At 40.7% G+C, this 18,050-nt stretch overlaps 1 protein-coding gene across 2 annotated transcripts in view; it reads right to left on the minus strand.

The window, feature by feature from the left end:
• The window catches only part of cadps2 (Ca++-dependent secretion activator 2), a 145,933-nt gene that overhangs the window by 67,670 nt on the left and 60,213 nt on the right, over positions 1–18,050 (minus strand). For both annotated transcript variants that reach the window (XM_035913406.2, XM_006782231.3), the window contains exon 13: positions 6,629–6,816. In XM_035913406.2, coding sequence (XP_035769299.2) covers positions 6,629–6,816 — 188 coding nt within the window. The remainder of the gene's footprint in view (positions 1–6,628; positions 6,817–18,050) is intronic.

The following is an 18,050-nucleotide window of genomic DNA, read 5'->3' on the forward strand; positions in this document are numbered from 1 at the left end:
CAGCTTAATAGTGGTGGTAGTAAGCAAGTCTCAGTTTCAAAGACAAGACTTTGAGCTGCAGATTTGACAGGATGAGTTGCAGCAATAAAGGCATTGCTAAGATGTCAGAATAAGACAAGAAGGCTTTTCTGGGCCATGAAACACCATCATTGGACTACTGAAGTCTGGAAGAAGGTATTACGGACTGATGAATCAAAATCTGAAATCTTTGGTTCATCACGCAGGATCTTTGTATGCCGCTAAGTAGGCAAGAGGATGGTTCCACAGTGTGTGGCATCAACTCAAACATGGAGGAGGAAGTGTGACAGTCTGGGGCTGTTTTGCTGGATCCAGGGTCACTGACTTGTACAGAGTGGGAGGCTCCCTGAACCAAAATGGCTACCACAGCATTGCAATACCCTCTGATATGTGCCTAGTTGGTCAGGGGTTCATTCTACAGCAAGATAACGACCCAAAGCATAAGTACATGCTATGCCAGAACTATCTCAGGAAAAAAGAACGAGATGGTGAGCTTGAAAACATGAAGTGGTCAGCACAGTCTCCAGACTTAAACCCCATCGAGCTGGTTTGAGATGAACTGGACAGAACAGTGAAAGCAAAGCAACCTACAAGTGCCACACATTTATGGGAACTTATGTAACAGATATGGGAAGAAATTTCTGAAGAATATTTGATTTCTATTGTAGAAAGAATGCCATGAGTGTGACCGGTAGTGTACACACACACACACACACACACACACACATATTTAAAGATGACCCTGAGGGGATGCATTCTTGACATTAGCATAAAGTAGGTCTAAAATTATCCCCCCCTGGTGGGACAGACCACATACTGTGTGAAAGTTGGCAGTGTAGTGTCCAAGGTGACATGGTTGAAGTCACCTGAGACAGCAATGAAGGCACTCGGGTGCTTAGTCTGTAACCGGGCTATGGTGGAGTAGGTAATGCCACATGCAGCTGTGGGGTTAGCAGAAGGAGGAGCATAAACCGCCGACAAGATTACATGAGTAAATCCCAACAGTGCACCGTTCAGTGTCCGGGCAACAAATCTGCTCTTTCGTCGTTATGTGAGCAGGGTTATACCACTAGTTATTAACAAGAACGGCAAGCCCTCCTTTCTGCTCACCACTGGCTGCACTGTCCCTGTTGGCCTGAACAGCTGCTCCAGACCTTCTGCAGATGCGTTGTGATCAGGCATATCCTGATGACAGACATGTTTTGTACCTCCTTCTCTGTTTAGGCCTCCGCTATCTTGCTGTCTCCCTCCTTCTCTTCTTCTGTCCTCCACCTCTGCATCCATGGTGTATTTTTCTCCAGATTTCAGCCAGTATATCCATGGTTCTGGCTGGTTAGCCAGCTGGCATCAGGGTGATCAGCTGATCTCTGGAGTAAACAAAGTGTGCAGTGTGTAGCTGCTGCGCCACGGTCCCATTCCTCAATGAAAGTAACAGTTCCATGGTAACAAGGAGAACCAAAACTCGCTCGATCCACATTTTTGAAAAGAAAGCTATTAAAACATTTTTTTTCAGCATCACACACAGGATGTTTCTAATTTAAGAGGAAAAAATGGAAGAAAACATTTTAATTTTAGTAGCATTGTGCAGATGACAGAAAGGATTCAATCACAGTCAGTTAACGAGCACACTGAAGGGTATATCCTGGTTACAAATCACTTCAAGATTCCTCACAATGTCATTATATACAGAGGCCAAGGCAATGCCATTCAGAGTAGGTAGCTGCTTAGAAACCATGTTTCTAAGACTTTTAGAAACAAGTTTTGTCTGAATTCAGAAAAAGGAAATCAGAGGTCAGAGGTCATCAGACCTTTAGTACTACTTCCAGCAGAGAACGTCATGGAAAAGGAAAACTATAAATCTCCGTGTGTAAAGAAAACTCCCTGCATGAGAAATCTTTAGAGGAATTACTTTAGGTAGGAAAGACCCTCAAAACTAACTCCTGTAAGTATCAGCAGTTATTCAAGTTGCTGTTCTTAATGATATCTGTGTCCTCGGCCACAGTGGTACACATAAATGGGGTAGGTTGCATCAGGAAGGCCATCTGGTGTAAAATCTTTGCCAAATCAAACATGCAGCTCATCAAGAACGAGATTTTGTTACTGGATCGGTCAGGCACCTTCAAATTAAAAAGTTAACAACTATTCAGTTTTTTCCATTCTGGTTGCTTCCATTAAAAATCTTCAACATCTTCAGCACTGCTATTTCCAAGTCAGCCTCTCGTCTTTTTGTTAGTGCCACCGTCTCCAAATCATAAATCATGGCATGTTTCACTATTATTTTATCAACCTTCCCTTTCACTGCTATCCTTCTGTCAAAGATCACCTCTAATATATGCCTTCAACCACTGCCTACACTCTCTTCTTCACCTTTCTTGTGCACTGTCCATTGCTTTGGATAATTGACCCCAGATACTTTAACTTGTCCACCTTCACTACCTCTACTTACATCTTTACTACACCTTCTCATTCACACATATGTGTTCTTCTCACTTTTAGGACTGTATAAAACAATCTGGTTAAAAAGTCCACCGGCCTTTCTCCTAAACATTTCCATACCTCCGAACCTGAACCAAGTGTCTTTCCACTCTACATCCTCTTCATTGCCGTCCTCATTTCATCCTTACTAATCCTCTGCACTTCCTGATTCTTTAATGTCCAGCCTGACATTTTTTGAAGGGCGCATTTGAAGATCCGTTAAGCCACATCGAGGCAACATAAACTGTAAAATTCCAAATGCAGTCTAAACAGTCTAAACAAAGCTATCAAGGAATAACATTTCGCAAGTTATGTTACATTAGTGACAATGGTGAAACAGGCCCCATTGTTTAGGTTTTAAAGCTTTACTTTAAGACCTAAACAATATGAAAACTGACTTTAACATTTCAGAGTTTGTTGCAATTTTATGCGTAATTAATATAATAATATTTCCTATTTTTCATTTACATGAATATCACTTTTAATGTCCTTGACTAAAGCAGTTTGCTACCAAAGTCTGTTTGGCAGTATGAAGCCAGTCAAGTGTTCCCATAACTGTCAAAACATTGCCTAATTCAAAACAACTCAGACAAAATAACTGATTATTTTTCCAATCAATAAGGTTGAATGTGAATGCACCATGCCAGCAGATTTGTTGTCTGTGTCACTTTCTGTAACATTTCCATGAAAACTTTACAACAAATAAAAAAGCAAGCACAAAGGCACAGAAAAATCTCTTTTAAATGGGGTCTTTAGTGGTTACTAAAATCAATTCAGTGAGTTGGAAGCTGACATATTTTCTCTGATACTCACAAAGAGCTCATCAAGAGCTTTCAAATGATACGAGAAACTGAATTTTCCCAGCAAATGTCACTCAAACCCTCTGAATGAAATAACAGCTGAAAACAAATCAGACGGGGCACAGGTTGGCAAGAAGCCAAACTCAAAATGTGCCGAGCTGAGAGAAACACAACACAAAGCGTTGTTTGGTAGCACTCAAGGCGAGTGTGGAGTGACAGCTTGTCGGGGCTTAGATGTATTGTTGCTGCTAAATGAAGCAAGTGCAATGGAGGCGAGGCTGCTGTCAATGCTTCTCCGGGGTTGGGGATGGTGATGGGGAGATGTATCTCTGTAGACTTAAGTTTGTGTGTTTGCTTTCAGTTTGGCTCAAGTGAAAACAATAAGTACTACATCTGCCTGCGGGATCCAGCTAACCCTCTGGCTCTTTAGTGATGATGTCAGTTGACAACAGTTGTCATGAGTCGAGCTTGCTGAGCGGCATGGCAGAGCACTGGGTGTAGATGCCACTTCACCTTACATTTGTAGAAAGGAGATGAGGCCGAGTGGCATGTGATTCTGTTTGTCACCTACCTCCTCCCCCATTTATGTCTGTGTAGATGGAGAGGATTGTTGTTCAAAGGGTTGGGGGAGGTAAAAGCTGCTGTCACATCCTGTGTTGCTGGGGTGTAGATGGCTCTGAGCAGAAGAGATCTCAACTGACAGGTGACTCCCGCTGGCTCTGATAATGCTCCTTTAAACTCGATCCTGATTCAAATCCATCTCATCAAACTTACGCAAACCTTCAAACAAGTCATCTCAGAGTTCCTTTTGAAGCCCCTAAAGTTTGACTGTTTTATCAAACACACAGCACAAGGTATTGATTTAAAGGTCAGACACAATTGATTATGTTTTATTTTACAAAATTTGTGTAGTGTAGTGACACTTTGGCTCCCATTGTCATAAGGGACAGAGCCTGTAAATAAACACTTCCACGAGGAACTTAGCTACAACTGGGAGGATTAGAGATGCTGTAGCTTAGACACTTGCTTCTTTGCTTTTTTGATGCAGGAAACCACTTTATTCCACAGATGCAACCATTAGCCCCACAATGTTCACCAGATTTAGATGGATCCAATCTGATTCTGTCATAGGAGACAAGGTACAACTTCCTGACACTACATATCAGGAAGATGTTTGCACTGTTATTTTTGTAAATTGTGAAACGTGCAATATTTGCTCACATCTCTTAAGACTAAAAGGTTATCATAAAGCCATTAACATATAACTGAACACTACTGTTTAATCCTGTAAGTTATAATACTGTTTTATAGTTTCTTCACAAAGGCCGCAAAGCAGGAAAATTAAACCTTACAAAATTGCTTTGTTGTTTTTCATTACTTAAAAAAATAAAACACAGTCATAGAGTGTCATTCAAGCCACTAAAATAGAGACATAAGCTGCAAACATGTGTTCAATTTGCCATAAAAATGAAAAAAGCCACTAAAACAATAAAATGATAAAACGATAAGACATGCGAAAATAACTTTTAGTTTGGAATTAAATTGTGAGAAGAAATAGGTTAATGGCCGACCCTTCAGAATAAATTATCATTCATAAAGGAGAGAAAAACTAGCTGTTAACAAGAACTGTTAAATCACAACTGAGGTGGAGCTACTACACAAAAATGAAACAAGTATATAAAGAGTGTTCTGGAAGTAAAGCTGAAGGTGTGATGTTGACTGTTGTCAGTGCATTAGCCCCACAAGTGGGATTAGTGGCAGAAAGTATTCCTGGTGGAAAGAGTGATGATTGGACAGACTTCAGTGGACATGTAGGTGAAGCGAACACAGGTGATGATTGGGTCTTGGGTTGGTATGGTGTTAAGGTGAGGAATGTGGAGGCAGATGAATTTTGTGAAAAGAACAGAAATGGCTGTGGTAGTGAGGGAAACTGCCAAGAAGATATGTAGTGTATGCTGTGGACGGAGGATAGAAGACAAAGCAAAGCTAAAGTGGGATAGTTGAAGAGATGAAGAAAGTAGACAAGCTGTTTATTGAGTTGAGCACAAGGTTGAACATAAAGAAAGGAGTAAAGATGGAAGTGTACTAAGAAGAGAAGAGACTGTGCTGAGAAGATGGAAGAGATGAATGAAGAGGATAAGAGAGAGAGAGCAGGATGGATGGAGAAAAAACGGTGACTCACGAGGCGAAGAGGGTAAGTAAGGGCAGCTATGAAGAGAATGAAAAGTGGAAAACCACTGAGAATATTTATGAATGCAATTAAGTAGGACTGAACTGAATGCTAGGGTGAGATGGAGGCAGCTGGTCCACTGTGGTGAACCCTAAAAGGACCAGGTGAAAGAACAAGAAGAAAGATTAGTGCAAAGCAAAAGAGTACGATTGCTTTAAGAAGTCATGAAATATGTATTTATATAGTTTTTCAGAGATAAGAGTCACAAAGTGCCTTACAAAAGCTAATATAGAAAGGTATAATTAAATGGGAATACAATTTTTATAATTATGAAATTAAAAAGAAAAAGAAGCAGAAATAAAGGCAATATAAAAGAATAAGGGATAAATTCAGAAACATGAATAAAAATGACCAAAATTGAGGTGCCTTTAACAATTCGTAGAGGAAAAAACAGCAGCGTCTGTGATTTTAGCAAACAATTAAGAGGAAAAAAAGGATTTTTTTCCAAACAAAACCCAAAGAAAGAAACAAAAAAAAGCAACATTTTACAACTTCAACCTAAAGCGCTCTGTCTATGCAAGATAGCATGGGTGCTGTGTAGGAGCACAGTTATTCAACTACTGAAGCTCTCTAACAGCCATAAGGAATTGTGACTCTGGTTCATCAGGAGCAAAGATAAACATTGTGATATCATAAAACACACACACAAAAGTTCACAAAGGGTGTTAGGGGTGGATGTGCAGCTCCAGTTTGCTACCCACACACAGTGCTGGCATTGGCATACTTTAATCCCTGCAGTCCCAAAACCTAACATCTTAGCAAGCACCAGACTACTTTATATGGAATTATCTATTCCATATAAATATTTGACATATCTGAAATTCCCAAATGGAAATCTTGAAGAACTGTAAGCTAAAATGTATGTTAGAGATTTGATTTTAAAGTTAACATCTTCTAGTTTCCTAAACTATGCTTATTTACCATGTGGATAAAATAAAACCTAGCCCTAACAATACCACTAAGTGATTTGCCACCAAGCGAGTGGATGTTAAGTGATCAACATTTGTTAGCGTCTATGCTCTTATTTAGACCTTTTCATTCTGTAGAAAGGAGACAAAGATCTCCATGCCTGTGGAGTGCAGTTACTCTAATGATTCCTAACTACCTGTTTCCGTGGACGTGGGAGGCGCAGAAGGCATAGCTGTAGTGTAGCAGCATTGGGTCGACGAGAGCATTGTTCTCTGAATAATCCATCAGCTCCTTCAGGTAGCTCAGATGGCGGTGGCAGCCTCGAACACCATACCGAGCACAGTACTCATCCAGGACAAACACCTGACCAGGACTGAACCAGCCCTAAAGATAAAATACACGCACACCAGACAGATAAGTTAAAACAAACCAACAAAGATTGGCTAATAAAGCGTCAGACCTTAGTGACGTGTACGGGTTATTTAGACTAATTTTGCCTTCTTTTTTGGAGAACATCCACAGATTAAACATTTTTTTCAAGGCACTCATCTTATCAAACTTAACATCCGTTAGATGCATAGTTGTGGTGTCTGATGATGACTCATCTGATGCCTCTGCTACTTCAGGTTTACCTGCAGTTTTTCACAAACCTGTCCATGCCTTACTAGCAGTGCATTAGTTTTATTTTTCCTCCTTGCACCTCCCTTTATAAAACTTTTTAAATTAATCTATAGACTTTATTATCCTTTCAGTGCTTTTCAATCGTAAAACAATAAATTGATGTTACATTTTTGTAAATATTCTTTGTTTAACAAACATATGAGTGTTGGGATCCTTATAGCCAAAATGCATGACTAATAAAATATAATTTATGTGAATAATTTTATTGTTTTAAGAAAGATAAACCTAGGACTTGAGAGAAAACACAGTTTGTTCCAAAGTTTAGTCATGGCTGAACATCCTCTTCACAAATTCCTGTAACTGTGGGAGATGCAAAACAAAATGCCACAATTAGGCGCTACAAACTCAAAAATACTACAATTAAAAACCAGTCCAAAGGTTAACTCTTCTATTATTAATTCTCTGCTAGAATTTAAAAAGATAAAAAGCAGGAAAAAGGTGTGGAACAACTGGAACATCTTGAGATGTTCATTAGCTCAGTCATCTCGCACATAATCACTAAATTAGGCATGAAGCTTACAACAGTAATTAGGATTTCTAACAGAAGGAACATTAACAAATTAGCGCCTCTAGTGAGCTGACAGTCCCCCCCCTCAACACGCACACATGCACACACGCGCACACACACACACACACACAGCTCTTCACCAGGCAACAAGCAACTCGAGAGAGAAGACAACCAGGAGAGAAACAGTTTCACCTTCAACACAGGTTGCGTCTGTACTGGATTACCTGTCATTTGAAAGTCAAAAGAGTCCATTTGTATAGCAAAATGACAGTGGGTAGATCAAATGTTTCTTTTAATAAAATAAAGTGATATTGTCTAAAATTCAAATACATGAAATTGTAAAGTGAAGGTTGTTCTTTTGTTTGATTGTGCTGCTGTGAAATAGTTTTTCTTCCAGCACAGCCACTTTAGGATACAAAATGTTACAGAAATGTCATGACTTTATACTTTGATTTCAAAGACTCTTTGAAAAACTAGGCGAGAGATCACTGGTTGAAATACACTGAATCTTTTGTGAATTAAGAATAATGGCATTCGTGCCTTGATGATTCTGTAACTCACTTGGGAAGAATACTTTTTTCAATGTTCATTTAAAAAAAGGTTCCAGTCTGTGTAGAGTTTGCGTATTTGCATATTGTTGTGATTAAGCTGAAAGAGGCAAAGATTTATGCTGACATTCAGTGTTAAAACGTGACTGATATTGAAAGAAAAATCAAGTAAAATTAGAAAAGGCAGAAATGAATGGTCTTTCCAAAGACATTTTATACTGGGAACACTGATGGTGGACTGCTCTGCTAAACCCTGTTATATTCAAAGATAACACAGTCAAAAAGGTATGTATGGTAGTACACAAACTTCAACCGTTCCAGAACGTTTGGCCACCACATGCAGCCATTTATTTGTCAAGTCTCTGGAAAAGAGTTCAAAGAATACACAGTGTGTAAGTGGGTGCTTGGTCACTAAGGTTGAAGCCACTAGGCAGTACCTTCAACAAGGCCAAACAGAGTACTTTCAGGAGGAAACCGCTGATCCAATTTGTCTGATCCATTCATTTCAGTTCTACATTTTTCCTGTTTATGTCACCATGCAACATCAGCAGCTAAGTAGCATGAAGGATGCTTAAGGGTCAGCAGTTTGGATATACTACACCAACAGCTTCTACATGTTTTTATCTTATACCTGGTATGGAATTTAGAGTAGTGAGAATGAATTTGAGGTAACCTCTCCTGCTAGGTGACAAGATGTGAGAATGGGCAACTTCTACTCCACCACTACTCACAGTGAGCCTCCTAAAAGTACTGGTTGAACCTAAATTTGAAAATTCACTATGAACACCATTCAATTCATAAACCACAAAAAAGAAGGATTTTTTTTTTTTTTTTTTTACATCTTTCCAAAAGAAGATGCAAAAAATTATTTATGTTGACTTAAAAAAAATCTGCTTGAAAGATCATTTAAGGATTTGAAATGAAAACTACTTCCAGTTTTTTATTTAAAGTCTAAGTGACATGCTGTTTCTTGTCAGGTTTAACTGGACCTGGCAGAGCCCCCTCACCCCCAACCCACCCACCCAAACTCTCAGTTTGTTTGTCACTTCTTCAATTTCTTAATTTTTCTTTCCGTCTGTGGACTTGAGCTATTAATATCGCACCACGGAAGGAGAGAGAGAGGGTCTTGTCGGCAGGCGTTAAGCGACAAGATGTTCCTCTGTGACAAACAGATGGCACACTCCAGTCTTGGCACTAACAGCTCAATTAGCAGCTAACGAGCCGACTGCCTTGTTAGCTCCATCAGCCGTGGCTGCCTATCTCCATGTCAGAGCGCCAACGTCCGCCACCCCCTCTGAGGGATGACATGACCCATGAGGAGTCAAAGCAGTGTGGCAGCTCTGAAGTAGCGAACAGCTTGGCTTTTCATCACCTTACTACAGATGGAAAGCTGAGAGTAAAATGCTACGGATTTTTTACCTCAGGGTCTTGCTGACTTCTTTTTGGCCAGTTAGGCCATTTTTTAGTCCAAGAATTCTTCTGACCCCACCAGACAAGAGTAGTCACTTCATCATGCAGATTTACATGGCATATGTAGAATTACATGCTCTACATATTCTTCATCAAAAATATCACTGTCTTTGTCTCACTGGGAATCCAAAACAAAGGCAAGACATGGCTGGTATTTAAGCACTACTGTTTAGTTTATTCAACTTGTAGATATGCTTGTGTATGCCTATCAACAGCAAAGTGAAGCTGAAATGACAGCAGCTCAGCCAAACAGTCCCAATAGAAGGTCCACAAGAATAAACAAGAAGAGTTTACACACTGAATTGATTAGTTTTAGTGATTCTTCTCACAATTACTGACATGTTACTTGAGGCCTGTACCACAAAGTTAGTTCAGCATACCCATGGTATCATTAGTCAATCTGGATTCACTTACCCTAACAGTGGCAAGCGGTCACATGAAGCTAGCTATCAACTCACTAAGTTTCCCCAGGGTTTCCCCTGTACGTTCACATAAAAGGGGTGACGTTGGCAGAAATGACTAATCACAATTATGAATAGATGTACTGGCATTAGAGTGACTGATTTTACAAAGGAAGATGAAACCATACTATGGGGAAAAATCTGAAGAGGTTAAACAAGTAATACGACCATCGCAAGGTAACTGCCAGAGACCAAGCAGCTGAGTGTGAGAGGTAAAGAGAAAAGCACTGTAGAGTAACATAGCATTAAAAGTTTGCACTTTAAGGGCTTTGGTCAGTAAGACTGGAAAACAGCTACTATATTAATCAAGTTTAGTCTATCTGAAGCCTGGAAAGAAAGCTAACAAATATACAGACTGTAAGTTAACTGCCTTATCAATGTGACAATGCTATCATTCAGACATCTGATAGATTTTAATCAAGCATTTCATTAAATTAATATTTAAAGGACAGTTTTAGTTGTTATTCTCTCAGCTGCACGCTCAGTGGTGTTTAATAGTTTGACAGTAAAGAATAAATATAAACAGAACACAGGTCTAGTCTATGTGGAAGTTTGATACAAGGTCAGCATGTACAGTGTAGGTATACTGCTTTAAGATCATATATTATTGCTTACAGAACACTAAAATTGTTCCTGGGTGAGAGAGGACAAAGCGATTCTGACAGGAAAAAAAAAAAAAAATAGTGGAAAAAGAATCCACGTCTCCCTGCCTGAGACAGGATCACCTGGTGCCTTAACCACCTAGCTATAGTCAGGCTCACCACAGTGCACAGTCTGCAACCAGTTTCCTGGAGAGGTGTTGGACTCTGTTAAACTCAGGATTTGCCCTAGGTGAGAGGGACCAGGCAGGGGTAGATATACTTGTACGCTACATGCACACTGGGGTTTTCCTTGGTGGATGACTGGGCTGTTTCCCTGCGCCTCCGGGTCAGGAAATGGGTCCCTAATGTTGTTTGTGCCTATATGCGCAAGTACCCAGACTTCATAGAGTCACTGATGGAAAACCTTGGGTGAAGTTAGACATTCCACCGCATCTCTCGAGGTTTAAAAAGTGTCCGCTTCCTCACACATAATTACTGGCAGATTTAATGCAACATTAACTCAAGCTGAATTTCTAAGAGGACTGAAAATTATAAGAGTATTTTGGGCCAATGTTCACGAACTGCCTATAATATTGTTTCCTGTTTCTACTTGATATCTCAGTTTGTGCGCTATCAGTGACACAGCTGATATCCACAAAATAAAAGAAAAGTTTAATTTTAAATCTAAAAAAAAGAAAAGCTACATCTTTATGTGCTGAAATCAAATGATGGCATCTGGCTGTCTGTCTTCTGCTGCAGGTGATTTGGTGTGCAGACACCCTGGAGTCCGAGTACTATTTTCTGGAAATCACTTAGGGGAGCGTTTTTCCACACACACATAAAGAAAGAGTTAGCTTCCAGGGGAGAAGCCAAAGATCTTGAGGGATTAATTGCTCAGTAACAAAACTTCCTCAAATTTGGTCACTTTTAAAGCAAGAACAAATCCAGACCTGGGCGCAGGCCCCCCGCCCCCCACCTCCAGTGGGCTGTATGTTCCCTTGTCTAACCGTGGCAATTTTGGCTGGCACCCTAGAACAGGTCAGATAATGTTGCTCCTGAAGCATTCATGTTGACAGCCAACTTTGGAGTATGTTCTGTGGTGGCTTTAGTTCAGGTGATAGAGCAGGTCAACTACTAATCGAAAAGTTGGTGGTTTGTGATCCCCATCTTCTCTAGTCTGCATGCCAAATATTCTTGGACAAGATATTAACCCCAACTTCCTTTTTGATGGCTGTGATTCACACACTATGAATGTTAGATAGAAAGCACTTACATAGAACGAGGACAGAAAAAAGTGCTTGTGTCAGTGGTGAATGAGGCAAGTAGTGTAAAGCACTTTGAGTGCTCAGAGTAGTAAACCTATATGTAAGAACCAGTCCATTTAAGATTTTTCCATTATGTGCAAGCAGTAAGCCAGGAACACAATCATCTGTAGCTCAAGTCATCCTTGGTCCCAGATTCACCAAAGCTGTACATTTCATGCCACTACCCAAGCTACCCTCAGCATTTTAAACAGCTAAAAGGTTAACCAAGCATGTGTTCAGTTTCTATGGCAACCCTAGTGACATTTTTGATATTGTGATTTTTTTTCAAGCAGTCAGGTTACAAAGTATTCTAAATTATTCTTAATGAGGAATTAGGCAAAGATTTACATGTGCAGTACTCCATACAGTTTACATCCTTTTAGAGAAATATTATGCAGAATTAATTTTCACTTTAGTTCAGTTCAATTCAGTTCATCTCAAATCACAAAAAACAATTGCCCTAACAATCATATGACCCCCTATGAGCAAGTGCTTTCATGACAGTAGGAAGGAAAAACATCCTTTTAACAGGAATAAACCTCCAGCAGAACCAGGCTCAGGGAGGGATGGCCATCTGCCACAATAAGTTGGGAGTTATGGGAGGAAGTCAGGACAAAGACATGATGTGGAAGAGAGCCACTGATTAATAATAACAAATGATTAAATGCAGAATAGTGTATGAACCCACTTTCTGGAAATACAAGATTGACATAACGACTATCACCTACACATTACAAATCCTTATGATAATATTTTTGATGCTGACATTTTTTGGGGTTTTTTATAACCAAAAGTGAACACTTAGAATTCTACCCTCAAGTCTCAAAGTTACCAGCTAATGCTAACTAGCTTTGGTAGCAATCTATATTCATAAACTTTACAAGGTACAGTGCACAGAGACACATACCTGATTGGTAAATGGACTGGTTCTCATATGGCACTTTTCTACTTTAACTGAGCACTGAAAGTGGTTTTATACATCTTCTGTCATTCACCCATTCTCACAAGAATTTTTTCCAGGCTTTTCTTATGTAAGTGTTTTCAATCTAACATTCACACACATTCAAAATGTATTTGTTTGCAACTACAAGCAGAATTGAATCTGACTTTTTCCCCTCAGTTGAGGCTCCCTTTTCCCAGTTTCACATTTGCCAAGCTTGCCACATCCTTAATAAAAAATAATCTGACCATCTCCAGGTCTGCCTTCTGGGTCCAACTTTAACTCCACCCTGACATTATCAATTTGTTAGTCAAAGAGAATGAGCTGGAAAGAATATGCAACAGATCCGGGTTATTAAAATAAATGGAAATGTACTAACAAGTGAAAAGAATATGTTGAGAAGTTGGAAGGAGTACTTTTAACAAGGTTGTGAAATAAACAGAGAGAAAAGAACCAATGGAAAACAGCAAATCATGAAGTGCAGAGGATTAGTAAATAGGAACTGAGGGCAGCTGTGAAGAGAATGAAATTGGAAGGCAGTTAGTCCAGATGACATACCCATGGAGCAGATAAGCAGAGACAAGCCTTCCATCAAAGACTAGAGGTTTATCCAAAATGCTCATGCGCCTGAAAGGAGAAGTCTCGAAAAAAATCCACCTGTAATAAGTTGAGCCCTGTTCTGTGAAGATTGACTTGCTTATTTTGGGAGTCACTGCCCCCAGCGCTCCCATCCTATTAATGTATCCCCTTGCGCTGATGGTTACTTACATAGTAGCATTCCAAAAGTGCCTCATTTTCATCTCTTGCCCACCGATGCCATCTTGTTCCATTAGCACACTTCTCATCAGGGTGTCCTGGTTCCTCAACACTTGATGTCAACCTTGTTAATCTAGGCAACATTCGAGTTGGTATGGCTTCATATTTATGTCTCTTGCTCATGTCTGAGGTGGGCTTGGCAGCAGTGCTTAGTGACATGCTTGTCTTCAAGGTGAACAGCCACAAGTAACAGTACCCTCATGGAGGAGGAGACCGTAGAAAGGTGCAATAAAGAAGTTGCCTAAGAAGTACAGCAAGCTGCTCATACTTCTAGCCTTGGAAACTGCCAAGCAAAGACTCACAGCCCTGGCCAGCCACTTGAAGAGGTATACCAGAGAGATAGAAGGCAAGAGGGTAAACCAGCTCTACTCCATGTAACCATCTAAGGTATACTCCCAGTGGCAGGGGAACAATATGAGAAAAGCACCATCAAAGCTAGAGATGGATCAATACTGGAAGAGCATATGGGAAGGATGAAATGCATAACCATCACAGACATCCAAGAATGGGTCTCCAGTATGAAGAGTTGGGGTTGGACAACCTTAGGCCCTGACATGATTCATGCTTACTGGCTGAAGAAGCTGACTGCATTCCATGAGCATCTGGCAGCACCACTGGACCAGATGCTAGTCGACGAGAGACAATCGTAATACCTAACTGAAGGCCGGACACGCCTTATCCCCAGAAGGGACCGGTCCCATCCAACTACCGGCGAATAAACTGCCTCAGTACCACATGGAAGCTCCTATCAGGCATCATAGCAGCTAAGATGAACAGGAACGTGATTCAATACATGAGCGGGGCACATAAAAGGAATTGGCATGAATACCAGAGGAGCAAAACACCAGCTACTGGTAGACAGAGCAGTCGCTCAAGATTGCAAGACCAGATTGACCAACGTGTGCACTGCCTGGATTGTCTACAAGAAGGCCTTTGACTTGGTGCCCCACACCTGGATCCTGAAATGCCTGGAACTGTACACGATCAACAGCACCCTAAGAGCCTTCATCCGGAACTTAATCGGAATGTGGTGTACAACACTCACCCTTAAGCCAACTTGAACAGCTTGACAGCTGCAGGACCGGTTGGTTCCTGGCCGACAACGCCGCCGGCCTCATTAGGGTCCTTTGACCGCATGGGGAACGGATGCGACCCCCACGCCATTCTGGAGGTCAGCGTGTGGTGCATGTAGGAAGAGCGTGCCACGCCTTCGCCAGAAGTTGTCACGCCACTGGGACGTGCTCTGGCCGAGCCGGAGATTAGTGCACCGGATGGACCGACACCTGCCAAGCCACCTGTGAGCCCTGTCTCATGTCCACGCCTACTGCACCAGACACCTGCCAAGCTGCCCATGAGCCATGGGTTGTGTCTGCTGCTGCGCTGCCGCTGGATACGTTATCAACTCCCAGATCCCATTCATCCCTGCCACTGGTCCATTGGCCACTGGCAAGGAGTAGATTCAGCCGGACCTTCCTGGCCTCAGTCGAGCAATGAGGGTATGTGGCAGGTGTGGTTTGTGGCGCGGCGACAGGGGAAGCCGACACAAGGGAGCGCCATCAGCAATCACACCTCCCTGCATAAAAAGAATTAACTGGGTCCTGAGTTTGTTGCGGACGCACCTGAGTGGCACCCGCAATTACGCCTCGCCGCCTTAACGTCTGTGCTATGTGTGCTGTTGTGTTGGTCTGTGTCGGGCTGTGAGCTGAAAAGCTACAGCCGGCTGTATGCGTACAGCAACCGTGTGTGAAAAGTGGTCAATAAAGAGATGCTGAAAAGCATGTTCATGAAAACATCGTCAGGTCTGCTGTGGTACAATGGGCTTTCTGCTCCTGAACCTCTGAACCCCCTGAACAGCAGGACTGTAAGCTGTCATCTGTGAGGCGTGAGCGGTGTTTGTTTTTAACATAGTTCAAGGTGGAGAACAGCTGCTGACATAATGTGGATCCGAAGATCCATAATTGGCCTACCTGGGATTGAAAGTCTCGATAAATGCACGGCGTTCGGCGGGTATACTGGTTTCCGCGAGTGTGACGCTTATTTAGAGTGATGAAAAAATAATAAAATATAATTGTATTTTTATATTTCAATATCACAATAATCTTCCAATTTAGAACTACAAGTTAAAAAAAGATCTAACATAAATAAAATACACTTCAACTAAATACTTGTTTATTACTAATTTATTTTCCCAAACCACGCGGAGCCGCACTATAAGGACTAAAGAGCCGCAGGTTGCTGACCCCTGATATAAACACATTAGCACAGTGAAGCTGGAGGGCGAACGCTAACTTTGCCACTCGATAACAGTTAATGCAAGGGTTCCCGATGGTTAAGGACAAATGCAATCGCATGTTGGGATTATGTAAATGAATCAAGCTTCAGTCAGAAGAACAACTGAGATAATCCATCCACAATACAAGATGATTCATTAATATACTGCTTCATGGGCTGGGCTTTAGTTACATTGTAAGGTTTTAAAAACTGAGCTTTAAAATGAACAGTGGTAATAAAAACCAAGAGAGTCTGACAGTAATCACTGCCTCATTTTTAGGGGCTTACTGAGATTAAACAGAACAAGATACAAAGCATTAAAACATGTTAAAAACACAACAGCCTTGATAAACGCAGACTAGCTTTGACCCGGAAGCGGGATTCATACGTCCTCACTTAAAGACCAGATAATCTACCTGTTCTAAATGTTTTAATGCATTACAGTTATTATTTTAATTTTCACTGTCACATCGTGTTTATGACAGTTAAAATAAATAACATTCATAAAGAAATAAAATTGTCTCATGTAAGCTGTATATGGTGCTAAATAGGCATATACTACTGTACTTTAATGTTGGTACTTCAAGAGCCACATATTTTATGAGGTGGTATTCATTGTAAAAAGTTTGAGAACCACTAGTACATCCCAAATTTAGCCTTCATTCACAGTAAGTAACAAGTTCATTAGTATGGCTCCACAGATAGTAATTTCCATCATTCGGAGACCAGAGAAGTCAGTTCAAGGAAATCTTCCAGTTTAGCTAATCTCACCAAGAATGTACATACAGTAACTACTACCATCAAACCTGCTCAAAAGAGATGGTTAAATGTTCAGTCTGAACTACATCTGAGTGTATGACTGGGTATAAACGTTGTCAACTTTTATTTTTAAAGGGTCAGGATTTCACACAGTTAATAGGTACCAACTTCACCAAAAGGAATTTTTATTCTGCACCGTTACAAAGTGTTTGCTCAAAAGGAGTTATCAGGTTCTTTCTATAACATTGTAAAGCGCTCTGAGCTATCAATTCAATTCAGTTTTTTTATGTTGCACCAAAACACAGAAGCAGTTGCCTCAAATTGTTTTATATTGTAAGGTAAAGACCCTACAATGATACAAAGAAAAACTCAACAATCATATGATCCCCTGTAAGCAAGCACTTTGGTGACAGTGGGAAGTAAAAACTCCCTTTTAATAGGAAAAAACCTCTGTCAGAAATGGATTTAGGGAGGGGGCAACAATCTGAGGGTGAGTGGAGGAAGACAGGACAAAGACATACTGTGGAAGAGAACCAGATTATTAATAAAAATAATTAAATGCAGAGAGGTATATAAACACATAGTGAGTGAAAAAAGTGACTGAAGAAGAAACACCTGGGAATCCCCAAACAGCCTAAACCTAACACAGCATAACAAAGGGAGGATTCAGGGTCACCTGGTCCAGCACTAACTATATGCCTTAATAAAACGGAAGGTTTAAGGCCTAATATTAAAAGTAGAGCTAGTGTCCATTTCCCAAAACCAAACTGGAAGCTGGTTCCACAGAAGAGGGGCCTGAAAGCTTAAGGCTCTGCCTCCAATTCTACTTTTAAATACTCTAGGAACAACAAATAAGCCTGCAGAGCGAGAGCGAAGTGCTCTAATGGGGTGATATGGTACTACAAGGTCATTAAGATAAGATGGGGCCTGATTATTTAAGACCTTGTATGTGAGGAGCAGGATTTTGAATTCAATTCTGGATTTAACAGGAAGCCAATGAAGGGAAGCCAAAACAGGAGAATTCTGCTCTCTCTTTCTAGTCCTTGTCAGTACTCTTGCTTTGGATCAACCGAAGGCTTTTTAGGGAGTTATTAGGATATCCTTATAATAATGAATTACACTAGTAATAAATGTAATTCAATATAAAAGATTACATTAATACTGTCAGGTAGTGCAACTATACTCATATTTTTGCTCAACTAATATTTGAAATATTGTTGACATATTTAGGGTGGCTGTAGCCCCAACGACAGAGCAGGTGATTTACTCATTGCAAGGT

The sequence above is a fragment of the Neolamprologus brichardi genome, chromosome 7 (assembly GCF_056152115.1).
Source record: "Neolamprologus brichardi isolate AB-2024 chromosome 7, ASM5615211v1, whole genome shotgun sequence".
NCBI classification, from domain to species: domain Eukaryota; kingdom Metazoa; phylum Chordata; class Actinopteri; order Cichliformes; family Cichlidae; genus Neolamprologus; species Neolamprologus brichardi.